At 38.7% G+C, this 27,266-nt stretch overlaps 1 protein-coding gene across 4 annotated transcripts in view; it reads right to left on the minus strand.

Annotated features, from left to right (window-relative positions):
* The window catches only part of LOC112138784 (contactin-associated protein-like 4), a 146,155-nt gene that overhangs the window by 50,596 nt on the left and 68,293 nt on the right, over window positions 1-27,266 (minus strand). For all 4 annotated transcript variants that reach the window (XM_024261420.2, XM_024261422.2, XM_024261419.2 and 1 more), the window contains exons 3-10: window positions 21,285-21,478; window positions 16,143-16,290; window positions 15,795-16,001; window positions 12,430-12,605; window positions 12,178-12,324; window positions 6,432-6,690; window positions 3,662-3,811; window positions 2,726-2,894 (exon numbers count right to left, since the gene is read on the minus strand). In XM_024261420.2, the coding sequence (XP_024117188.1) occupies window positions 2,726-2,894; window positions 3,662-3,811; window positions 6,432-6,690; window positions 12,178-12,324; window positions 12,430-12,605; window positions 15,795-16,001; window positions 16,143-16,290; window positions 21,285-21,478 (1,450 nt within the window). The remainder of the gene's footprint in view (window positions 1-2,725; window positions 2,895-3,661; window positions 3,812-6,431; window positions 6,691-12,177; window positions 12,325-12,429; window positions 12,606-15,794; window positions 16,002-16,142; window positions 16,291-21,284; window positions 21,479-27,266) is intronic.

Raw genomic sequence — 27,266 nt, forward strand, 5'->3', positions numbered from 1 at the left:
AACTAATAACTAATAAACTGGAGTTCTAGGTAAGGTGCTATCAGGAGTAGGGTTTGAACTCATGAGGGCGTATGCCCTTTGGATCTTAAGCCCAACACCTTGACCATTCTAATTCTAAAACTCAATTTTTTTAAATGGTAACATTTTCAAACTATTTCAGTATATTTTAGATTTTGGACATTAATGTCTTTGGAATCTTGGGAAATTTTTTGCTGGTGGGATTATCTGGTAAACATGACTGTTTCCTTTCTTGATTTGGGGCACTTGATCACCACCCTTAACCTGTAAGGAATTTGAAGATTGTACCACTTTCTCTTAGAAACACGGAACTGTCCTTCAAAAATAAAAAAAATAAATAAATAAAAAATCTACATTTCAATTCAAATATGTTGTGAAAGTGGTAAAACACAAATGTGTCACAGAGAGCAGAAATGGGATGAAAAACTTTGGTAAATATCAATGGAAATGTCCCTGTCAGACAAAAAAGATAAAACTAAACCTAATAAAAAGCAAATTTGAAGAAAAAAATATTTTTGACCCATATGAGATTCAAATAGAGAACAGCAAACATCTTCCTCTGCAGAACCAGGTCAGCCAAGCTGGATCTTCCTGCTTCACACTGTGGTTTCCCTCTTTACGTTTTATCTGCATGACACTTCATAATTCTTCTTGAGCCAAAAGACCAACTTTGACTGAACCAGAGTAACAAAGTCCAACTGACAAACCAGTACAGATACCACACTTTTGGTTCTGTCAAAACTCTGAATTTTAGGGAGAAGATAATGAATTCTATATTACTTAGGAGGCAGAATGAAGCAGAATCTTGACAAACAAACAAAAACAAAGGATCATGGGAGCTCCCTGCAGTGCATCTCTCCACACTTTTCCTGTGCGCTGCAGTAGAACACGTGCTGTGTGAGACGGGTGTTGGGCTGATGTTGAACTCCCCGTGGATTTGCACTCAATTTGTGTCGTTAATGGAGTGTTGGCTTTGGCTAATACTGTTCTTTGCTGTTTTGTGGCAGCTCTAAAACACAAAAATGCACGCAGTGGCACATATACTGTAATAACCTCCCCTGAATTATGACCGCCGTATTGCAGCGGAGTCGTGGAGTCCATTTTCCACCTGACTTTACTGCTCAATATATCCCCTGAGCTGAAATTCAATCAGCCAGATTACAGTGAGGGGCCATGCGGTGAATGTGTTTCTGCCTGTGCAGGAAAACTTGTTTTTTTCTTTCAGTTTATTCCATCACGAAAAAGTTTTAGTGCAGAAACTGTAGACCGCTGAATATCACAGCAGGAGGACAGAAATGTTTAATTACAAATATTTCAGGCGGTTTCTCCTCACATGGATGTGCTGTTGCTTCCTCACTGTGATCTTTTCCAGACCTGCTCACAGTCACTGTCTTTGGGTAATGGTTTACCCAGAGGTTTACTTGGATGTTTGCTGCTAAAGACCCATTCAGATCATCTTTTAATCTATTGTAAAAGCGTTCCCAGTAATCTTTTCATTATGATTGTGCTAAAGGCTGATGTTTTATAGGACATGGTTTCTGGCGCAGAGTAAGCCTGCCCTCATTTCCCATCATTCCTTTGTTTACCCTCTCTCATGCTACCAAACAGCCCCTCACACCCCAAACCAAACATTACAGGTGTAACAAAAATACTGGAGCTATCCAGCCGTACAGTTTTGATTCAGATGCATCTCAGACCAGGAAGACGTTCATGGATCTAGTCACCAATAAGTGGATGCATCAGAACGGTGCAGAGCAGGAGGCTTGTGGCCCGCCAACAGTAGTTTGTGAGGAAAAACTAAAGTATTTTTCAACTGGGATTTTTTTCCTCTGCTCCTAATTCACAACGATTTGAATAAAAACATAATTAGAAATGCATTTTTTCTACAAAGGTGAACTGTTCAATGGGCAGTGATTCGCATGACATGGTAACAGCCTCAGCTAACACGTGCGAACCGCTCTAGCTCCTTTTTGAGAAACGTGATTGCTATGAGAAGTTAAAAAAGTGTCATTTTAGAGGGAAAGTTCAATCTTAGTGCTTGTTTTTTTCTCCAGATGAAGAAGCAAAAGTCTATTAAACAAAATAACAAAGTCTAAATAGTTCAATTCCTCCGCGGAATTCATTTCTTTTTTCTTAGATTCTCTTCATTTCTATTCTGCTTTATCCCAGTCTTTAAAATGTTCAAATTCACACAAGCAGGTTAAAGGAAACTATAACATCATCCTCATTTCTTTTCTACTGTCTTACTGTTGTGGTGAAGTGTGGAATAAGTTACATCAACATTTGACTTATGGTATTAAAAAGAAGTTTTGATTTTTTGGGTGGTTCAGAAAGTGTTCCTACTTTTTCTGATGTGGTAAATTAGAGCTCTCTGGACCTGACGTTGTTTTATTGTCTTTTATTTTGTTATTTGCTTGAGATTGAAAAAAAAATACCCCTTGGTGGTGTCAAAGCAAATCTTAGAATTAGTTTATAATTGAAAAAAAATGATAAAGCCACATTTTTAGTTTTATTGTGATATTTAACTGTGCCATAATGATATAAACTTGAATAAAATATCTAAAAATTAGGATATTAACAGTGATTATTGGTTAAGTTTCTCTCGCACTTTTAAAGTTACGGAAAGACTGCGGGGCACGCATCGGAGCCGAAACGCTAGCGGTGTAAGCCCGGGGTTAGCGTTTAAAACACAACATGTTCTCCTGACCTGTCAATGATTCCACACATGTCTATCAGCAGGTTGCTGTAATGTCCCAGCTGCTTTTGTTGCACCATAATGAGGTCAATGTCCTGGTTGTCCACAGTCAGTGATCGCATGCAGCCTTGAAAGGCGCTAAAGGGGCTCCTGCACTCCTGACTGGCATTTGCAGGACAACCTGTGGCGACAAAAAAACAAAACAAAACAAAAATCAGTGAAGAAAAAGCTAAAAACATAAAAAGTTGTTAGTGAGAAATACATCAGTGCATGTGTAAAAGAGTTAAAAATGCTGTAGCAACATTTTTTAGTTTTCAGTTCATGGGTTTTATCATTTTATTTTGGAAAACTGGATATAAGCACCCCCGCCCTCTCAGCCTGGTTTTGTGTCTGTGTTTGCTTATTTTAAGTTTAGAGGATTTTCTTACAATAGGAAATTTCTTTAGGTTAGCTAACAGAAGCAGGGAGCACAAGAAAGATTGTTGTCAAAAAGTAGAATTTTATAGTTTTGATTGTGTAATGAGCCTGATGAACTGCTGTCTGTGGATAAAAGTTGTTTTTTCTTTTTTGTCTGTCACAGGTATGTTCATTTCATTTACACATAGAACATTGTAGTTTGCAATTCCTTTTTACTCTGTTTCTACACACCGTCTGTCATCTCACATGTTTCCCTTCCTTTGTTTGTTCATAAAAAATAAAAAAAAAATGAATTTATTACAGTTTTTAAAGAAGCTCTGTTGACATACAGTTAATAGAGTCAATTGAATTTATTTTCTGGGGGAAAAAAAAATTCTTTGTTAAATCAGCATTGTTGTGAAAAAGATCTGCTACTGCCTGTGTAAACATATTGTATTTTTCTTTAATCCTCCACCCATTGGGATGAGTTTCTGCATGGATGGAAAAAGAGTGTGTCTGTAACACATTCACGATCACTGGTGTATGTCTTACCACCAAAGTAGATGTTTCTTTCCACAGCAAGATGAAGAGATGAGATGGTCTGAGTGCCTCCTCCTTCTTCTCTGTCCACCACAACGGTCAGACGGCCTTGTCTGGAGCTCAGCTCCACTGAATGCCACTGACCATCGTTGAAAGCAGCACCTGGGAGCACATCAGGCGCACAACAAAAGCATTAATAAATATAATTCCATGTTTTTGTGATTGTCTATCCACCAGTGCTTCTCTTCAAAACCCAGCACGGCCATTAAAAAGAGATGAGCAAATCAGATATTCTGTCACACCTGAGTCAGCAACACTCAGCTGCCATTTGGAGGGAACACTTAAATCATTTTTTTCAGTGACAACAGCTTTTAGAGCAGTACTATAATGGGCCAAATTGATTGCAAAAACAGCAACAGCAGGCATGTTTCCTTCCTACAACCTCTCTGTGATGCACTTGAAGCGTAGCTAGTGTCAGCCTGTTGTATCTGTATTTTCTGAGCTGTTAGGGCATTGATCAATACCCCATTATCTTCTCCCTTTCTGTTCCTCAGTGGCCATGCTTTGCGGTCATTCGTTAGCTTCATCTGCAGCTGAGGAGTGGCAGAAGATATCAAAGCGAATGTTTAAGGATCCCATCAAAGGAACAGAAAAAAATGATTCACAGCATGTGTCACTTCATCTCAAAATATTAAATTATTTTAATGTGTTTGTGAATTATCCATGGACAAAACCACAAAAAGGAAATCTTTAAAATCTGCTGTAAAATCTCTAAAATGTTGATGCCAACTAAACTGTTTCATTGTGCACTCCTTTCCTGTTTGTTTACACTCTCCTGCTAGCTAAAAGCCACTCACAACCCCAAGCTAACATTAGTGTTGCAACAAGAATGGTGAGCAGGGATCTTGTGGCCTGTCAGTTGTAGGTTGTAGATAACAACTACATGCTTTTTCAAATGGCATGTTTTCATCTGCTCTTGATTCACTATGATTTGAATAGAGAAATACTCAGAAATACAATTTTAATCCTCCTCCTTCATGGGAAAACACGCCTCAAAAACATGTTAAAAAGGAAAAAACACAATTTTCATTGGATTGGGTCTTCAAATCTGGAGTTGGTATATAGGTCAAGTTTTAGATCTCTTCCAGATTAATCATTTCTGATCTGTCTTATCCTTCCTTTTGTCTGTTCAGAGTTTAGGATTTTGGAGCACTTTACGGATTTCATTCCATCCTCTGCACTATAAGACAAAAGTTGTTTATTTATTAATTCTGTTTGTGCGCACTGACGTCGAAATGATTTTGAGAGGTACTCTCTCTCATTTTTTTGTATGAGTTCCAAACAAGGTTGTGCGTTCTTGTAAATACGCTAACATGGCTATCATGTAGCGGTGTCGGACAGTGTTTTTTTTAAGTGTTATTAACTAGGTAGGGAGTCAGCGTAGTCACAGTAACGCTTGTTTTTGTGGTATCACATTGTTCTTTTATCTGTTGAATATCCTAACATGAAAAATGCTTCTAAGGTAGCTAATGTGTAGTGTGTTACAAACTGTCATGGTTCCACCATCAGCTACTACCTCCGACCACCAGAAGGAGCCCTCGCCAGAGTTCAAACCCTGCTGTCTCCTCACTACAGCTCCCATGAGCCACCGCCACAGTTTCCTGTCTCCACAGCTGGTTTCCATCATCATTAGTACACTCTAGCATCTAAACTCACCTTAGCCCTTTCTTCAGTGCGAAGTCTTGTTTTGCCTTGCAGACAGTCTGAGCGTTGACTCTAGTTAACTTTCCCTGTTTTTTTTTTTGTTTTTTTTTCTTCACTCTTGCCTGTTTTTCCTCGTTATCCTACCTCGCTTCTATCTTTTTGACCGAGCCTGGTTTTGACTATGCCTCTGCTGTGTTCCTTGCCTGTTTATCTTGGCATTAAACCTACGTTTGCACATGGATCCAAACACCTCTTCCTCACACAAACAAGTTCTGGAGTTAACATGAGCGTAGTTAGTAAAGTCCTTCCTGACTGATGTCAGGGATTATCTCTGACTGTTTAGACTTGATTAACATGCCTTATAGTTTGGTGCGCCTCATATATGACAATTTTTGAAAAAAGACCATTTATTGACCAAGCACCTCATTATCTGGTGTGCTCTATAGTGTGGAAAATACATTAAGAATGTACAAATTGAGCAAAAAACAAAATGTGTTATATTTCTCATAGAAGTTTTGGCTGAGTGCTAAAAATATTTCAAATAAGGATAAAAAGGAGACAACAGTAAAGTTTATTTTATAATTATGTGAAATTTTAAGTAAATGAAGTAGAAATTCTGTTGTCCAGAACAACATAGAACTGAATTATCTGAAACATCTTTGTAAAAATCCTGAATTGTAATCGTGACATCTATCTTTGTCCTGCTTCTTAGTTTGTGGAATAAAATCATTTGACATAAACATGGGATTTCAGAGACTTGTTTTATGGTCTATATGTCATTTCCAATGCACCACAGACAATGAGTGATCTTCTATACATTTTGTAAATAGTTTATATATTTAAATGGTTTATACTCGACAAAAGGCATGTACTTCTATAGAGCTTTTCTATCTTCCTTGAAGGCTCAAAACGCTTTACAGTTACAGCCCTATTCACACACTGATGGCGGCTCCATCAGATTCCAGTTTTGTCACACATCTAAACTTAAATTGTAAGCACTGATCTTAGTACCAGGATCTTAGAAGGTATCAAAAGTTCTATGGTGTAGAATAGATGAAATGATAGAGTTCAAACTGACCTGTAGAGATCACTTTGCCAGTTTTATGTATCTGCAGGTGGAGTTTGGCCTCGCTCAGGTACAACCAGACCGCCCCGCCTTGCTGAGGAAGGTTAAAGGTCAGCAGAAGCCCTGCTTTGCTCCAGGTCCTGAACTGAAACCCCACTGACAGTCCCTGAGGGGAGGTTGCTGTCCTTCCAGGCAGCTGGAGGAAGCTCTGGGGCCCGATGAACGTCATAGCAACGGAAACGGACTCGCCACAAGAAAAGGTCACATTGCTCTGAGGGGAAAAAAGAAAAAAAAAAAGCATACAGCGAATGGGAAGATGCAGCAGTAGAGAAAAATGGCTGCTAGAGATAAAACAACAGAAAGCATGAATATTAATCAGCTGCCGAGGGCGTGTTGAAGTGACCGCACGTCACACTGATCTCATCAGCGAGTCCCCTAAAGGACAACATTAGTACTACCACAATGATAACAACCAAGTTTGGGATTATATTGGGATAAAGCAAACTAAAAATACCACAGTGACCTCCCTTGGAGATAAAGAGCAAAATGAAATACAGGGAACGGGTCATGGTATCTTGACTTTTTTTTTTCCACTCTGCTGTCTTGAACAGTTGTTAAAACACTGGCTTCATCGCCAAAGCTACAGTACGAGGATATATTATCATCCCAACCCTCACAGGGACATACCTGGAAGCTTTACAAAGCCCAGAAAAACAGATGACATCTAAAAGCCCTTTGTGGTACACTTACAGTGATGTGTAATTATTCATAGTGGACTGGGCTGCAGTGTTCTCTATTAGAAAGTCAGGAAGTTACCTTAAAAGCAGTGACACAAGAATTCTTCTGCACTTGCTTAATTCTTTTGAACTAAAATATTTCCACAAGAAAACTAGAGTCTTTTTCCAGTAAACGTGGTCCTACTTTTACTTTCAGTCTATTCTGTAAGGAAAGGGAATGTATCGCGCTTTAACCCAGCAGGATGGCCTCCATTCAACCCCCCAGGGAGCCCATTGAGCTTTACATGGAAACATCTACAGCCCAAAATGAAAAAACAAAAGAAGTCAAATTATCATAATTTTTCTGGTGCATTGCAATGCCTGATCCCGGGTTCACCGCCGCGAAGCATGCTGTGCATAGGATCCGCTTCACCTCCAGTTCACACCAGACACATTTTTTTTTCACAACAGGCGCTACTGCTTAGCCGTGGTTATTCAGAGCTTCTACAATTAACTTGACATTGTTTATCTTGACTTGTCGCCAACTGCATCTCTTTTGTTCATTGTGTTTTTAGACCCCCCCAAACCACTCAAACTCTTTACATTGAGTAATACTCTAATGTTCTTTAATAAATGTTTACAAAGCATGATCAGAAGTGTTTTGATAAGTATATATCGGTAATGGACATTCTTTGGCTGCGGGGGTGGGACGGAGACTGGGGGTTCTCTGTAATCATGGATTCTACATATTCGCCGAGATCTCTGGTCCCTAAACTAAGTGGAAAATATTGTATTTTCACCTCTACAGTTTGTTTAGATACAAAAATATGATTGCATATGTCAATAGCAGTATTTTATTGTGAAAAATTTGCTTTATTTTGAAAATCTACCAGATTTTCTCCTGTGTCTTGGCATAACTTCTTCCCAGGATGGACACGGATCGCTTGCAGTTTGTGCAAAAAATAGACCAAATGGCGAAACAATCACTGCAAGGCTCGAGTCGGCCGCGGAGGACCGTGGCGCTTCGTGTCTGGTGTGAACCAGACCATAAGTTAACAAGGACGCCAAATGGAAGCGGCCTCTGTTCCACGCAGCGTCGCAGTGCTCCCGAGTGTGGTGTGTACACGGCGTGAGGGGTAAAGCCAGGATGCCACTTCTGAATCTGAATCCCAGAGAAGCAAAAAGGACCAAAAAAAGTCCCCCAAGATGGTGACTGTTCTGTGTTACATACGCACAATGTTGAATCATTTGTTGGTTTAATAAACAAGTCCACAAAAAAAAAAAAAAATAGTATTCTGTTTGAGCTCATGGCCAAGCACCAGTCTGGATCTCTGCTGGTTGATTTTTGTCTGTTAGAGGAAAACCTAAAAACCTCCAGGATGAACTTTACAAACACAAACCTGCTGAACTCATTAAAGTTACACCTCAGGAGGAGTACAAATGAATATTTGTACTTTTGAATTCTTTAAAGAAAATTGGAAAGTCAATTTTTGAGCAAACATTAAAATGTTTGTCTCTTGTTGACCCTATTAGAACTTTTTACGTGGATATCATTTGGTTAAAACATAAAAATGTTCCTGAATGTGTTTTCATTTAACAGACCTTTCAGATATTTTCTCCAAATGGATGTTTTTGTTTACAAGAGCTGCACAAACCTAAGCCTGAAACAGTAATTGTGTCTGTTCCGAGGAGTGAACTTTCACGAGCAGTACAGGCTAATGTGCAAAGCTTGTATGAATGAATAATAAAAATCATTCTGTAACAACGTCTTGAGCTAAATTAGCTTGGAAAATCGGGTAAGCTTGTCTTTAACACGCCGCTTTGCAAAGACAAATACATTCACATCCTAATTAGATTCTGAAATGCGTTTGCATTGTAACAATGCGCTTTCAGTTATTACTCGTCCATGTCATGGTCCACAGGTTCTGATGCCGTGTTTAATTAGGCTTTTGTGATTTTGTTAACTTTGGTTTTCTTTGCCTTCATTGAGCTTCAGCTGACATAATTATTGATGGCTTATTTCCAACGCAGTGGTTCTGTCTGCTCCAGTTCAGTTCACCTTTACAGAACCGTTTGCCTCATACTTGGCTTTTGTAATCACGGTCCTATACATTTTCCAGGATTTCTTTCTTTTTTCTTTTTTTTGTGTTTCATAGCTTTTATTCTTGTGATTGAAATGTTATTGTTCAATGACATTTGCATCCATCTATTTCCTGCAATGAGCCTCTAACTTTATGCTTTGGTCACAACTGGTGGATATGGGATGTCTGCAGGGAAAAAAGGTCAAGCCTGTCAAGGTCAAGAGATCAGGATCGTAGACCACAGAGTGGTGATCTTTCCAGTGACTTGTTCAATTTTCTGTCTAGGTGTCCTCTCTCTGCCTCTCTCTCTGTCTCTGTGTGAAGTTTGGTATTTCTAAACTTCTGCAGTAAGTTTTCATAATTTTTAGTGTTAAAAACACATTTTTTTGAACAGTTTCCTCCATTGTCGCGTACTCGAACAGCTAAAATAAATTCAAGTTAAATTACGCGATTTTCCTGCAATATGCACTCCGTGTGTAGAATTCCAGTCACGGGTGACTGGAATTCACCAACAGGTGTCACATTCTGCTGCGACTGGGTGATTCCGCTCCACTGCGACACAGAGCTGGGTTTAAGGTTTAGTTTTGTTCTGGTTTGTTTGGTTCTTTTTTCCCCTCTTTGTCCTCAGCAGTCTTCCACTGCTGTGTTTTGTTATCTTAGTTTGGGGTTTGACCTTGGTAGTCTTGATTTACAGACTTTGTTTATTTATTTTTTTAGCGAGATTAGTTGGTTGGGCAGCCATTATCAGGAGCTGCTGACTCTGACGGTCGACATGGCTGGTCAGCAGTCTCCCTCACTTACTTTATGTTTTGCCAAGGTTCCACTCCCTTTTGGTTTGTCTTTTTGTTTGAACCAGCACAATAATTATTTCATTTTGTTCTTTCTTTGCAGGACACAGGTTTTTGTTTATTTAATAAAATGTGTTCCTTTTACCATTGGTGGTCAGTTTTAATGTTATGGTTCTCTTTTGTATTTATCCCTGTTGACTCGGGTCAAGTTTACCCACGTGGGACGTAACACTTGGAAACATAAACTGACCCTTAAGATCCAGCTGCTCTTGTCTACGACCCTCTACAGGCCCAGACAACCCAAAAACCTGCTGTTCGTGTATGGGTCAAGCCCTATATAGCAAGACACAGACTATGCCACACAACAGAAAAATAAGCATTCGTGTCTTTACCTAATGCAAACTAACCATTTCCTTTAAAAGTAATACATTTGAACTAACAAAAAAGGGGTTTCCACTCAAGATTCAAGCTCCAGCTATCCTTGCCTTAGTCATCCCTGATTCACTCCTTGCCAGCTTTGATTAAAAAAATACACCTGATACAATTTACTATCAGCAGGTGGGACAGAGATCTAAAATTTAAAAATGGCTGGAAGTTATTTATGTTTGTTTGGCACCTCACTGTTTTGTTTTTAGGTTCAAATTAATCTCTGGAGATTGTTTAGGAATTTAAATGTTTGGTTTCTTTGCAGTCTCTGAACGAACCATGGATTTTAGAGAGGCAGGAAAAACACTAGAAAGGGTTGGAGACTATATAAATGAAGTCAGCCTGTGAACAATATGAAGTCAATATTGTAAATGTATTCTAAAAGTAACACATAGAATAGAATAAAATTAAAATGTAAAATGTGGTTTACAGTGCAACCAAGAAGTATTCACAGCACTTCACTTACTTCACATTTTATTATGTCATAGCGTTTTTTCAGTCTTTGATTCAATCAGTTTTCTTCCTGAAGAAAATCTTTAAACACATACTGACCATGTTAAAGAAGTTCTCTTGAAATTATTGCAAATGAATTAAAAATAAAAAACCTGAAAAATGATATGGCATAAGTATTGGACTTTGCTCAATAGCTTACCTCAAAACCTTTGGCAGCAATCACAGCCTCGTCATTGAAAACGTAAGCTACCGCTATCGTGCGAGTGGTAAGTGTGTTGTGAAGTATTTGTAAGGATAACGTAAGTCAGACGCAGATATCTTATGGGGGATGCTGTTGTACAGTGCCTTTACGCCACAATCAAGTCGCTGGTAAGGTTCGAGTACTGGCTGCATGCACAAGGTGAGCATGGTGGTTGGGTATCGCCAATAATTTCCAGGATCGATTTTATTGGATTCACCAGAGCCTGGATTGATTCTATTCTGATTTTTTTCGATTCTTTCGATCCTCTCAATTCAATTCAATTTTGAGTTTACATGGCTTACACATGAAGACATATTTGTTCAGAACTACATTAATAATCCACATACATGTTTTGAAGATTTTCATATTAATCTGATACAGTTCACAAACTGCAAAATGTATTAGTGAAGTAATAATGAGATTGTTAATATCATACAGTGTTACATGGATTCTCAAAACAAGAAGCTCCAACGATTGTTCTGCTTCTCCAGAAGAATGTCTAAGTTTGGCCACTAGGTGGCGATGGCGCTATAGCATTACACCTTACTCCAGAAGAAGAAAAAATTATGAGCAAAAAGTGTTTGACTACAAATAGTCACTTTAAAAAGATTTTTCCTTCAAAGAGTTTGGAAAATTCCTTCCTGTGAGTTTATAAAGATGTTAATTTAGTCAACAATGTATGTGTAGGTCAACTAAGTGTTAGCATTAGCCGTCCTATGGGAAATCCCATTATACGTTAGCATCAAGCTAACGGACTTTAGCATTATGCGTTAGATCGATCTCTTCTTTTATGGATCAATTATTGATCTATTAAGCTTAGATCAATTCAGATTGATTTTATCAAACCAGCCCTAGTGCACGGGATACGGACGTCCACTCAAACTACACTCTGATTGTCGAATCCGTCATATCCAACAGCCGGGTTGCAAGCAAGGACTGTGCACCTTTTAAGCTAATTGAACAGCATTAAATCTCGGGCAGTTGGTACACTTGTTGGTGTTTATTCTGGTTGTGTCATCAAAAACCAAAGAGCAAGAGGTTGAATCAGCTTACCGTAACAGTAACTCTGTGATCCTTTTGCTTTGCTAGCTCTATCAGGTGGAGATTGTTGTATAACAGGTTTTCAAGGCAGCCGTGGAAGTTCCTCTTGGAGATAGCCGGTCTCTGGGAAGTTAGACCATCAACTGATCCCACTCTTAGCTGCATGGAACCATTGAACACAAGAGCAGAGCGTTCCCAGAAACTGAATCTTTGATACAACAGTGGTAATTGTTGATCAGATCACTTTGGTTTATTTCAACAGACCTCTTCAACCTCCAAGTGGCTGAACTCAGTGGGGATTTGAACTCTTTCTGTGAGCTTGTCCACGGTGAGGTTGAGGTGAGAGCCATGCCGCTCCACTGTCACATGGTGCCACAGCTGATCGTCCAACAGACCGCCCAGGGAAGCGAGATGTGTGGCCCCAGAGGACAGAGTCCGGCCTGAAAGAGGATGGAGAAAAGTGTGGTAACTTCACCAGGAGTCTAATAAAAGTTTCTCAGCCACTTTGAATATTTTAATTTGATCAACATCCTGCTGGGAGGATCACGGCGAGGTCACCGCCGCTCATCTCTTTAGAGAAAACTGCATGCATCTGCATCCTATTATTGGAAAACTGATGTCAAATATGTTGATAATGTTTAATCCGAAAAAGTGTGGGGGGAAAAAATCGGCATACATCATTAATGATAGATGAGCACAGCAGGCAAAAATGAATAGAAATAATTCTGCATTCCCCAAAGAACTGGGAGAGGAACATGTGTTTCTGCTGAGAGGAGGTGGAGTAGAAAGAGCTGAATACAATAATCCATTAAAAATGTATTAGATATTCGTGAGGGAACAAGAACTTTGGAAACAAAAACAGAAAGTTTTGAAGAATGGAGACAAAGATGTCTTTGATATTTTTGAGGCCGTAAACATCTGCAGATTGAAAGAGCAAAACACTTTCCCAAAAAGAAAACTGTTTGATTACAGTCTGAACAGCCACAAAACAAAAAAACAGGAAGCGAAGCAGTGACAAAAAAACTGAAAACCATCAAACAAATAGAATTATTTTGTAGGTACTTATTAAAAACACAAAATTTTTGAGAAAGACATTTTCTAAATCGTAACAGAATAAAGACAACAGATTGAAAGCCAAACAAGTGAAATTAATTTAAATGACAATAAATAAATCTGTATTTTCTGAGTTTCTCCTAAAACTCTCCATTCTAAAAATTCAGAACAGGAAAAAAAAATGCAGTAATGCAACAGCCTGATGGTGGGAGACAATTCTGTGGTGTGGATAAGGATAACGTATCCAGTTAAGCTGATAACTGGAGATTCTAGTATGAAAATGTCTGCATCCTTTAAAATGTTCAAACAAAGTCCTACATAAAGATTTTATATCACATTAATATTTGAGGAGGTTGAATTTTCATTTTTATTAGAACCTGTTTTTTTTTTCAGTCAACATTAGTTTGAAGTTAAACAGCTACTCAGCTTAAACCTTTTAGATAAATTTGTTCTTTGTTATCATGCAGATAATGTTGTTTGTAATGGTATGGAATACCTATTAGTCATATTAAGGAGCAGGGTCTGATAGTTTCCAAATATATATATACTGTACAAATATATATATATATATATATATATATATATATATATATATATATATATATATATTCAATTTTTACAATGGAGTGGTAGGGCCAGTTAACAAAACAATTGTTTTTTTTAATTACAACTTTATATCTCGAAAGTGTACAAGAAAGAAGTTGTTAGCTGTTAAATTACAAAAATAAAGTTGTATATTTGAGACTATGGGCTTCATTTTTTACTGTTTTTGTCGTAAATTTACGGCTTTTAATCTCGTAAAATTACAAGAAAAAAATCAACTTCATATTCCTTTTTTTTCTTTTTTTTGGTGGCCCTAATACTCTTTCGTACATTTTTAATTGATGGTTAAAAAATAATTAATATGATGACAAAAGGCTCAATAAGTAAGTTCTACTTGAAATTGTCTGAAGCCCGTTTGCTGTGTCACTGAAAAGGGAATAAAATAAAAACTACTGTTCTTTAAATCTGTCCTGCTGTTTGGAGAAAGGGTTTGGAAGTGAGCATATCGTTGGTGATTTATGAAAAGTCAGGTGTGAGGTCAAATCCAGAACACACAGCAGGAAAAAAATGACACAACCCAAAACCTAAAAACCAAGAGGAACGGGAAAATAAAACAGGGGAGGAAGAACCAGAAATAATGAGCAACAGAAATAAAATGACTTCCAACTGAGAATCCAAAATAAAAACAAAAATAAAAAATAAAAAAATCAAGGGATGTCTGAAAGTGGTGAACGACCTGCTGTGATGGGAAAGAAAAGACTTTTCTATTAGTTTAAAGATCTGAAACATGCAGGCAGTACAGGGATATAGGGGCATGTTCTAATGACCATGCATCCTCAGTACTATTTAAAAAATATATTTGTGTTGATATTTTTTTAAATTAAAAAAAGTTTTGAAGATTAAAAAAAAACCAATGCAGGGTCTGTGAAATTACAAATTATTACACTTCCTTTGTGTTCATTTTGTCCCTTTTCTGATTGTAGAGTCTTTACTTTTGGAGGACTTGTGGAAAAATGCTCTCATATAACGAATGTTGTTCAATATTTTCAGTGAAACTTGAATCTCCCACAACCTCTGAGTCTGTTTAGTCACCTCAGATCGAAGTTAAACGTTCAAGAGGAGCCGAGCGATCTGAGAGCTCAGTTTTTTTGGTCTGTTTTAAATGTTTCCCACTGTTTGGTTGAGCAGGCAGTTAAAGGGTTAAGGTTAAGTTATTTAGCAAAACACTTTGAACTGCTGATGTACACGTATATATCACTTTACTACCTTCTAAGAACGACCAAAGCTCTTAACAGTCTCATTAAGAATTGATGGTGATTCTGTTCCCAAACGCTGCACCAACCTATGACCACAAGGAGCATTGTGGGGTTCAGTGTTTTGCTCAAAGACTTTTCAACATGAAGGCAGACAAGGCGGGAAACCGAACCTGGAATCTTCTGATTGTAGGTCATCTGCTCTATCTCTGCACCAGCGCTGAGACTTCGCAAAAACAACCACAAAATCGACAAATGTTGGAACAATTATGATTTCTGCACAAAAAAAAAAAAATTCCCAATAATAAAGTGATAAATGTTGACAGTTTCTTTCTTACTTTAGGGAAGCATTGACTTAAATGGATGTAGTTGTGACACAGATTTGGAATCATCACTAACAAATGAGTGACGACAGAGGAGTGGAGGAATCGTCCCCTGAGAGATAAAGATGATTAAGATGGATCGGTAGACAACATTTCTCTGCAGCCAGATGGTCTTCCTGGTGAGCCAGATGGACATAATCCTGTATGGAAACTTGACTACCTATAGCTTAACCCCACTCACACACATGCGCACACAAACACAAAGTTGGCAGGTAACAGCAAATTGATCACAATTTATCATGGCTTTAACTAGACAGGCCTCAGACTGAAAACCAGCATAAAAGCCTTCCAGGGCTTAAAATAAATCCATGAAATGTTGAGCTGCCTGCTGGTTTCCTCATTTGAAACACTATAATGTTGTGTCACAATCTCTCCACAAACATCTGGATTATTGTACCTCTTCTGAAGAGTAGCAGAAGCTTTCCTTTGTCTAACTCCAGACTGAGAACACGCCCGTCCTGCTCCTCCACCTGGAGCAGCATCCCGGAGTTCCTCAGGGTTTTAAACTTCAGACTGAGGACATCCCTGGAGGTCTCCCCCGACCCCGGATCTGGTCTGTACACCAGAGCACTGCTGCTGCCATCAAAACTCATCACATCAGAGGCTGCAAACCAGACCAGAGAGACGACTGTTAGAGCGTCAAGGTCAAACATCTGCTGGCTCATTAATAGAGCAGCAAAACAGCGTGCAAAAGGGTCAATAATTAGTGAAAAAAGAAGAGTGAAGTAAGGAGGAATTGGCTCACTGTAGGGACATCCGTAAGTTTCCAGCCTGAGCCCAATCCGTCCACTGGGATTCCAGTCCAGAGGAATGAGGCGCAGGAAGCGAGCGATCACAAGCTGCTGCAGCTGATGCTGAACCACGCTGTCTGCATTACTGTTTCCTGGAAAAGACTGAAATCACAGCATGAACATTCAGACCGCACCTGTCAAGCAAGACGACTCATTTATACTCTTTCTTTTGGGTGTTGACGCTTGTTTGCATTGTATTTGGAGTGTATGTATGAATGAAAAGGGGGGTTGGTTTTAGTTTTTTGTATTTTGGATTTTATTGTCTGTTTTTACTTGTAAAGCACTTTAAAATGTGATGCTGGAAAAGCTTTTTTATAAATAAGTAAAGACTGAATGAATGATGATTTGTTTTAAGTTAAACATGAATGTTAAAAGAGAAGAATCTGCTTTTCAGTTTACACATAACCCCATAGAATAAACTCTTGTTTACTGTTCAACAGAACACTAAAAAAACTCATCGATCCAAAATCTTGCAAATTTGGAGTGGATTGGCGACTCATCCATCAGATAGTGGCTGGGATAGGCTCCAGCCTCCCTCTGACTGCATTTTTTTTAGTTTTAGTTAGTTTTTTTTGTTTTTGTTTTAATGGGTGCTATAATTGTATTTATGCCCCCTTTTTACTTTTTTTTCCAAATGGAAGCCACTGCATTTTGCTGTGTAAGCTTTAGTGAGGAGGATTAGAGGTGTATATTGTGAGCCAGTGTGTTTTCTGTGCATGTGTGTGAGTGTTGTGTCATCTTTTACTGTCAAATGAGTTTTTATGCTGATTTTTTTTCTCTACCAATCTTGATTGAATCTGTATAAATGCTGGAAAGGAGGACCCTCTTGAAAATGAGATGGTTCATGTCTAAAGGCTTTATCCAGACATTTTTTATTCAAATGTCAAATAAACAAATAAAATGAATTAAGCAGGTTTGTAAACTGGACGGAGACTTCAGTGAACTGTTTTTGTTGTAATGATAAATCTTGTAGTAATGGAAATCTTGCTTATTTTTATTCAGTTTTGGAAAATTTGTGAGGACGTTGCATTGGTGAAATAAGCTCTAGAACCTTCCTCCACTCAGATCAGTTAACTCGGACATGGAAATTCTGCGCAGAGTCTATGCTAATTAAAAAAAGAGTCAATAGGATGAGAAATGTAAGGTTTTTGTTATTGGCAGAGAGATCTGGAAAATCTTTTCTTGGTGCAACTTTCATTCTCAGATCTATAGTATAAATGTTTCTTTCAAACTTGTGGCAATAATAGTGAGCTTCACGGTTGTTGACAGTATAAGATTGATATTTAGACATTTGTACTATCCACAGGAACATAACTTGGACTGATGGCAGAAAGATTCAAGCTAAACCCTGCATGAAGAATTCTCTCTGTTTTATGAGAAAAGGGACTTTCTTTTCAGAAATAGACTGTTTTGACACAGCTTTGAGTTTGTGAAAAGCAAAAGTCTAAACATTCTCCTTTCAAAACTTTCTTTCCAGACACAAAAATTCAATTCAAGAAGCTCTCTTGTGTATGATGGTGTTGTGTAAAGTTTCCGGCTAGCTAAACTGTTTTCATTTGACAGAGAATTGATTACTTGTTTAATGTGATCATGTTGAGAATAGATTCAATTTCTCAGCATGAAACGATCTAGGCCTGATGTTTTCTTACAGATGTAGATTAGATGTAGAAATATTTTTGGCTTGTTGTACCTTCATTAAAACTGTGAGTCCTCAATAAAACAAATAGTGTGAGGATTTGTATCTTTTGATTTTGAATTAACCTGACTGTAGATTTCATCATTCTTCATGTTCAGGTTATATTCTGTTAAGTTTTTATTTTCCTCTCTCAGTTTCATTTTTCAGTTATCAAAAATTCAAGTTTCTGTTTCAGTTAAATATTTATCAGAAATTTCAGTCAATTTTAGACCATGGTTTTAAGGTTACTCACTGCCAGATTCTCTAGTGTCCCCCCTTGGTTAGTTCGGGTTTTTTATTTAGTTCATTTAAAAGGACACTGATGGTCATAGACATATTTTAAATTGATTTCTTTGGTTCTGTAGGGAAGCAAAGGAAGGAGGCAGCAGATGAACTGATGTCAACATTCAACAACATTTAAAATGAAGCCAAAATAGTTGAACTAAGAATTTAACATACAGACAGATTTTGTATATGGAGACATTCTCAGCTCAAGCACAACCTACTCTTCCCAAATTCAATTCAAAAAGGATCTTCTGGTTTTATTTTTGTTTACCTGTAAGACCACTAGAACAAAATAAAGTGCCTCAAGCGCACAATCCCCATAAACATTCACATTAAACTGTCTGATTTCACTCCACCAGAAAACACACACAGTCGTGTGTCACCAGGTTCTTAAAAATATGCAGGAACATAGAAATAATTCATCCAAGGACTGTGTGACTGACTTCAGGTTAATGCAGAGGAAAACCAGGTATGGGCCTTGAATGAACCTCAAATGAAAAACGGCACAGTACAGCATGCTTCTAAAGGTTCTGCAGAGCAATAATAAGTAGTGATGTGTACTACCAGCATCTCTGTCTGGTTTTTGTATATATTATCTAGACACAATTATAAAAAAAATGCTCAAAGATGCAAATATAATTTGGCCAAGAATTGGAATCCAATAACGTCTTTAAAAAGGCGTGGATGCATGTGTGAAAATCTGTCTTCTCTGTTATGCATTTGTAAAATGTTAGTTGGCAGCACTGACAGACTAATTTTCCTTTAATACTCATTTTAAATACCCAAGGAAATCATTTAGTCAATGTTAGTGTGTTAGTCAAAACAGAATTCTTGATTAGTGTGATGTTCTGCAGCAGCAAGCTTCATATGCACTAAATAATTTAAATCTACTCAAAGTTCTTGAAAACTGTGTGTACTGATAGGTTGTGTTGAATTAACATTTTTGTTTCTTTTCATATTTGTTTAAAGAAAGCCTTTAAATAAAGACACTTTAAAAATGAAAATGAAAGTGAACTTGTTATAAAAAAACACATAATGTGACAGAAAGGTGTTTGTCAGTCATAGATTCTGTAAGTTGTCCAAATCAAAAAGTAACGAGTTCTGTGTTGTGCATCAGAGATAAACTTCAATTGTGAGAGGCATAATTTTTTAAAACTAATTAAAGAAATCGAATTGTCTTTTTTCAAGGAGATAATTTGTGGTGCAGAAAATAAGTGTTTAGCTGTCGGTCAGACCGTAACATCTCTACAATGACCAAATCCAAAGAGCTGTCGAAGGACACCAGGGACAAGTTTGTAGACCTGAACAAGACTTGATCTACATAAACAAGCAGCTTGGAGAGAAGAGTTTGACTGTTGGAGCAGTTATTAGAAAATGGAAGAAATAAAAGGCCAGTGACAAACTCCCTCCACCTGAAGCTGAGTGTAAGCTCTCACCTGGTGGGGTTCAAATGATCTTGAGAACATCAGGAAACAGTGCAAACGTACAGTTACTACAAAGTTACTCTGGTAACACATTACAGGTTCTTGAATTCAAATCCTCAGGTTTTACCAGAGATCACCCTGATTAGGCCAGAACAGATCCAGACCTGTCTGCTGCCTGCTCGGGCTTCCTGAACTTTGTGACATTTTTCTTATGTTTGAGACAATACCCCCCCTCTCGGGTTAATGCGGGGCAGCATTCAAACTCAGTCACAGAGACACAGAAACACGGTCATCCAGACCCAGTCCTTGGAGTGTGACTAGAAGAAGTGACATGTGCTCCATGCTGGGCTTAAATCATTGGCTGGTAGCTCCTCCCACATGCGGCCACATCATCAAGCTCAGAAACCCTTTTTTTTTACATTTTGTTTAATTCGCCGCGTGGTGAAAGAGGGACGGGCCCATGCAAAGTTCTCGTGCAAATGGAGTTCGATGTGAACACACCTCAAAAGCGCCACCTGGTGAGCACAGATTGCGAGGGGGGAGTCTGAATCCAGTTTAATTTATAAAAATATGAAACACAATCTATTTCGTGATATAAAATGGTTTTATAAAAACTAAACTGGATGTGGCTCCAACAACCACGTTCTGTCAGTGAGAGCATTGAAGATGAAATATGGCTTATAACATGAAGATGATCCCAAACACATCATCTGGGCGACGAAAGAGTGGCTACGTAAAAAGCCTTTTAAAGCGGCCTCGCCAGTGTGCAGACCTGGATCCAATCCAGATTCTGTGGAGACACCTGAAGGTACCCAGGATGGAGTAGTAATTTATCCAGGGTGTACCCTGTCTTTGTTTTTGACCAAATGGAATTATTTTCTGCACCATTATAAAAATACATTCTTTAAAAATAGAACTGGATTCTTTTATTACATTCCGTCTGCCACAGCTTGAGTGTATCTATGATGAAGATCACAAACCTAAATTCTTTTTGCCTCACTATTGTATCCAAAACCAGTATTCTGATGAGTCGGTATTGAATTTGACATCAGTAAACACATTTGTAATGACACACACAAAGACTCTGTACATATTTTATTATTTGTATTTCTTAGACAGATTTTGTAAATTCCAAAAACGATAGCAGTACAATCCCTGGACATGTTTGTGTTTAGAGTCATCAAGGTAAACTGGATTTGACACATGTCCGATTTAGTCAAAATTGAATTTTTAACACAAAAAAAAAGAAAATAACAACTTTACACTCAGTAAAGTACACAAAAGAAGGCCAGCTTTAAATTTTAATCCCACCATATAATTGAGCACAGCTCCGGCGCTGTGAGGCCTCTGCCCCTGTGGACATCAGCAGCAGCTTCAAGAGTTGAGCCAACAGGTCGTACCGTCAGTAGAGCTCTTTTATCACCTTATCTATTATTAATGGAGAGTCAAAGGCCCTGATGGAAATGATTATCTGTCCAGGAAGGGTCTGTCCCTGTTGTGCAGTTCGGTTAGACACAGGTTCATTGTATATACGTCTGCAACAACAGCCAAGCACATTTACCTTAAATCAAAAGCAGCTTATCTCCTTTCTTTGCTCTTAGAAATGCTGTAGTTGAAAATCAAATTCATTTGTTTTTGGCGGTTAAGTCGCCACACTCTTTGCTTAGTTTCTATGACATTTTTTATATAAACAGAAAAGATGAGGGACTCACCCCTGCACTGTCCTCCTGTCTGTACTGTTTCCAGTTGTGTCCTGTATCGCTGAACATTAGCAAATAGGACGTCAGCCAATCAGAGCTGCCGTAGCGGCCCTGGGTGGCGATGGCAGTGATCCTGGTCCGCTCGCCCAGGTCGACCTCCAGCCACTGACTCCTGTCGGAGATGAGAGGAGACCAGCCTCCAGCTCCTGCAGCAAAGGACAAAATGAGAGAAAAGAGAATTATTTGGCAATATCCCCGGAGTGAAGGAAGCAGAATACAATGCAGAGATTAGCCTTTGGTGTGACTGGACATTTATGAGTTGATCTTTTTGCATTGTGCAGCCAGAGGACCAGGGTAACCTGCAACACCTGGAACGATAGCGACTTTCAATAGTGTTAGAAGTAAAGCTATCTACAAAGGCTAAAGATAGACCAAACAACAAAAAAACCTAACACAGGAGACTAAACAAAACACCCTGTGCGAGCAGATGAGACCAGTTTGAGGAATAAATACTTGAATATATGATGGTACACAAATACAATTTGAATATTTGTACACATGGATAATGTGGCAGGTGTACAAGCAGAAGGTCTAACTTACCAAAAAAGGGTCAGTTTTACTCTATTTTTTCATTTTGTCAAATACTACTGCAGATTGTATGTTTGCCACTTTGTACTGTGTATATATTAGATATTTATTCCAGGTAACATCTTCTATTTTAGATTTCATTTATACAGTGTAGAATCCTATTTTTATCTGGAAAACTGTCTTCACCTTTGCCACTTCTAGTGTCTTAGCAAAATCCACCCTATCTATCGTCCAAACGTCTGTGAAAGTCTTCCTCAAACACCACTCTCTCCTCTGGGGATACCCTGGATCTCCTCATCCATCTCCCTCCAGAATTTTTCCCTAGCTCACATCCTACCAGAGAGGCATAACGACCGACAACATTCTACATCACACCTTCAAGTCCCAGCTTTACGGCTGGTTTATACTTCCAAGCGATGCGTGATCGCTCGCGTTGTCGTGGTCGTACGGCCATCGGAGCAGAATGTGACTCCTGCTGGTGATGTCACACGGGACTGGAACTTTACGCCTGGTGTGCAATCGCGGGTAAACTTTAACTTGAATTTATTTCAGCAATTAGAGTGGGCAGAAAACTCCGTCCAGAAAAATACCTCTTAATACTGAAAATGATGAAAACTTAACGAAGTAGTTTAGAAATTCCGACCTTCAGACACAGAGAAACCGAGAGAGCGGACAACTAGATAGAAAAACAAGTTACTGGAAAGATATTTCTTGTATTTTATATTTTGCAGCACTAAAGAATAAAATTTCACCCCTTTTTTAATTTTAATTTTAGTTTTTGACTTTTTATTGGCTTACTCTTTTTAGAGTAGGACCACATCACTTCCCCTCCCCACCTTTCATGTGTCTGCACGTTCACAGACGCAGCCAGAGTGTGAGGACGATGTTCTTCACCTTAAAAATAAACACTGGAGACGATCGCATTGCTTTTAAAGTATAAACACCTCTCAGAAGTTCATCGCAGGTTTTACGGACGGTCGCAAGCCAAACCCGCCAACATCAATATGAACTAGACCGCGTGATTGTGGATGCGACTGAAGCGATGACCGATCGCTTTGAAGTATAAACAGGGCTTTAGGCTCATCACCTTATCTAACACTCTTCAGAACATTCTTATCAAGCTTCTCCTTCAGGATCTTACTCTCTCTCCATGCACACCCAAATAAAGCAGTCCCGTTCCTTTCCATCTGGTCTCTTGATCACACACGATATCCCATTTTCTTCTCTCCATCATGTCGACCACCTCAGTAGTTTTCCATGTCAAAGTCCCTACATTCTAATTCCGTCTGCCTTTCCTTTTGTTCTCTCTCTGCTTACTTCTCTGTTTTTGTCCAACAAAAACCAATTTGTACCAGCACCCTGTAAAGTTAGCCACACCGGCCATCAACAATTTGGTGATCAGATTCACTTTCCCATCAATTTGTTTTGTTTGATTACTTTCCCCGTGTTGGGCTCTGTATCCACACACTCTGGGCTGAGATGAACATCTCTAGTCACTTCTGTGGGTCAGTGTGTCTAGCCAAACAGGTGTTACAGTATAAACGTTCTTTTAGTGATTGACTGATTGATTGATTGATTGATTGATTAATTGATTTGGCTTTAGTTATACACTCTGTCTCCACACATGACACAACTGTTTGCATTTATCTTGACTTGGGACCAGCATACAAAAGCACTAGATTGTGCCCACACATGGTTGAACTGTTTTGTGCAATAAAGCAATATTTATTTTTTAAATGTGAAAAAGTAATTAACAAAAACAGCAATCTGTCTGCTTAAGTATCACATCTTAAAGGAGTATAGCATGCTTTTCGTCTTTTGGGAGCAGCAGATCCGTTTGGGACCATCTAAAGCTGACCTAAAGCAATAAAACCAGAAAATTAAGACAAGATTCACTTGATGTTTTTAGGAAATGTATTAACACTTCCGACATATACTGTAGTACTCAAAATATCTTCCACCTAGGGGTGCAGCGCAGCACACCTGGTTTGAATCCCTGCTAGGAACTTTTTGTCAACAGTCAAAAAACATGCTTCATAGGTTAATTGGTAAGACTCCAGAGGTATGCATGTGTGGAAGTGACTGTGTGCCCCGTGACCGACTGGTGACCTGTCCGGGGTGCACCCTGCTGTTTGCCCTATGGTAGACAGGGCAGGCTCCAGCAACCCCATGACCCGGAATGAGATACAGGGGGTTCTAAAAATGGATGGATATTGACTGCCTATTTTCATCTATATGTTGACTATCACCAAATCCTCTGTGTCTTGATCTTATTTTAGACTTGGGGCAGCTCATGTCAAGTGCCTGGACTCAGTAGCACACTGAACTGGCCTTTTACTGGAGAGAAAAAAACTTCCAGAAATAAAAACATCCAATGGACAGATTTAGATTATTTTATATATGTCCTCCATTCTGAAGAGAAAATGCTGCAAGAACATCTTAAGAACACCAAAAACACAATTTTCATTGGAGTGGATCTTTAAATAGTTTCTTTTGGCTAATTAGTGGGACAGTGAAAGATGAACTAATCCTTTATTTATCTTTCAACAGGCATATTTTGTTTTTTTCTTATTTACGCTTTGCATGGGGGTTTCAGAACCCCCACCCCATAAAGAGCTAGACTCATGCCAGCCACATTAGCATGAAGCCCAAGGCTGTATAGCTTCTCCTCTGATTATTCTCTGGATCAGTTGATAGCAGTAATGCATAATTCAGTACTCTTACAACTGCCAAGTAAACTACAAGAAAGGATGTAGATGTTAAACATATTCTGAAGAACTGGATGCTTTCACGTACTTTTTCTTAAAGCTCTGGGTTTGTGGCAAAAAGCAAAACAAAAACAAAGCCTTGAAGGTCATACTGGGGTTTGTTTGAGCTCAGTTATGCTTTTCTGGTTCATGTTCTTCTCTGTTTTCAGATTTGGTTTCCCCTGTCACAGTCTCAACAAACTGAAGTTGTTTCTGATCTTCAGCTGTCTTCATTCAAGATAATCCTCCTCTGTGTATTTGTGTCTGGGTTTCAGTTTAGACCTGTCAGTTCATCTGCTTTGTTACTGTGTAACGTTCTCCATCGTTTTACAATTTACTAATGTTTACGTTTATTTGTTAAAGGTTTTTACATTTTTCACTGTTGTCCGCTGGAGTTTTTGAGCCCTAAACTGCTCTTTCCTGACACAAAATGTAATTTTCCCAAGTAATTCTAAAGCTAGACCACATAACAGTAATGATGGGAAAATGAAGCCTCATGAACCACTGAAGCCTTTCCTCAAACTGGTTCACTTCAGTACAAATCTTCTTAAACTAAACTTCCAAAAGTAGTTGGATTTTATCTTCGTGAGCGCGACAGACCCACAAGCAACTCTTTGTCTGTGACCGCCACTTCACAGACGACTGTTTGATATCCTCGGCATGTATCAAAGTGGATCCAATCTTAGAGCCGACACTATTCCTACAATCAAACCGGATGAAGAGGCCAGACCCGTAAGTAAATCATGCAGTTTATCGTAAGCATAGAACACATAAACCACCAAATGGTTCCTGAGTGCAGCTGTGTCTGCAGCTCACTGCTCCCTCAGGGGATGGGTCAAATGCAGAGAACAAATTTCACACACCTAGATGTGTTACAACTAACTTTAAGCTAACGCTCCAACTTCCACCCATGTTGCGCCTCCCGTATAGATGGTCGGGACTGACAAGGAGTGAAAGGCGGAGCCTCAGAGATCGAGTCGTTTAGCTTCCAGGTATTAAAACGGTCCACAAAAATGACTAATATTTAATAAATAACTTTTTTGTGTGTTCTAAAGGTAATATATAATCAGATATATGGATATCATTTACTCTGAAAGGCTTAAGAAAATCATGGTATGGTCTCTTTAAGTTTGTTCTCGGGCTCTACATACAAACCAGGTTTCAGTGAACGCACACAGACAGTTCAACTTGAACCTCTTGAATGTAAAACAGCTGAACTTTGAGCAATCAGGGACTCTAACTTGGTAGTGACATGTGGATAGTGTTCTTTTCAGAACATGGAAATACCAACCATCGTAAACATAATCTTGGAGAAGGAATTAATAATTGTGGTTTGTGGTTTCATATGTCAGAATAGAACAGTGAGAGAAAAGAAGATTCATTAGATTTGGACAGCTTCAACATTTTGCACCAAGCCGGTTCCAGCTGTAGAAAAACAACAGAAGAAGAAGTCCCTCCCGGTTTGTCTGGTTCTGGTCGGGTGTGTTGAAAGGTCCACATGTTGAATGCACGTTCAGGATTCTTGAACGTGCAACACATGCCTGCTGTGAATGTCGCAGTAAAGCTTAATATGCTCTGAAAATGCTCAGTTGGTATGAATTTGAAGTGTGTGGCATTTTGCAAAAAGCCCATAAATTAAAATGTCAGAAATAGAAAGAAATAAAAATCTAGTAGGTTTAATACTGTGTGTGTTTTCTCCAAACAATCTCTACCTCAATTCAAACTGTGTCTCCAAACTCTCACTAACCATACGTCTCCATCAAACCCCCACATTTTGAATGAAGTCTGAAGGATTCATATCAACTGTCAAAACTTGCAGCACAGTCCGAACCGCTCCATGAATCAGTCAGTTGGGTACAGCCGCACGGCGAAGCTTCAGATGCCATCATTTTCAGCTCCTCCCCTACATGAAGCAAACCTTGACAAGAGGACTTGGTGGCAGGCAAGACGGGGGTTGAAAATCATCAGCCAGAGGAAGAAAAAACAACAAGATTCCATGAGTTGTAACCGCTTTTATTAAGAGATTTTTTTGGTTCAGGATTATCTTAAAATGTGTCAAAAGAGGGTAAATGGTTCATTAAAGTGTACTAACAAAAGTGTTCAGATTTGTAAATCTGTTAGGACTTTTACATTGGAGCTTTAGCTCCAGACCAGTGTTTACGTTTGACCGCAGTTAGTTTGAATCTTTTATGCAGAAAAGGGGCTTTGGGCCGATATAAAATGATTTTATATTAGTAATGTGAAAAGCTGCTTTAAAGTGTTGCTTATTAGCGCTAAACTGATTTTGTCTGCAGATCAACTGATTGACATTTGTGTAAGGAGATGTCAAGAGCTTTGTAGGTTTGGACGGACACACCTCAGGTGGTAAAGGCTCAAGGCTTAAAAACAACAATAACATGTGTGTTAGGGTCAACGGCTATGTTGGTCTGTCTCTACCAAAAACGAGGATTTTTTTAACCAAAATGTGCTGCGGTGACGGCAGGGGTATGATGTTCCGTTCTTGGACTTTCTTCCAACTAATGATTTTTAGCCGTCATCTCTTCTGCTGCCTCAACCTTGAACCCTCCACTATTTGGTATACACCTCATTTATGTTCGACACCCCCGGTTACTGACACTAAATGGAATTTTCCCAAGTGAATCCAAAGCAAGACCTCATA

The sequence above is a fragment of the Oryzias melastigma genome, linkage group LG17 (assembly GCF_002922805.2).
Source record: "Oryzias melastigma strain HK-1 linkage group LG17, ASM292280v2, whole genome shotgun sequence".
Classification (NCBI taxonomy): domain Eukaryota; kingdom Metazoa; phylum Chordata; class Actinopteri; order Beloniformes; family Adrianichthyidae; genus Oryzias; species Oryzias melastigma.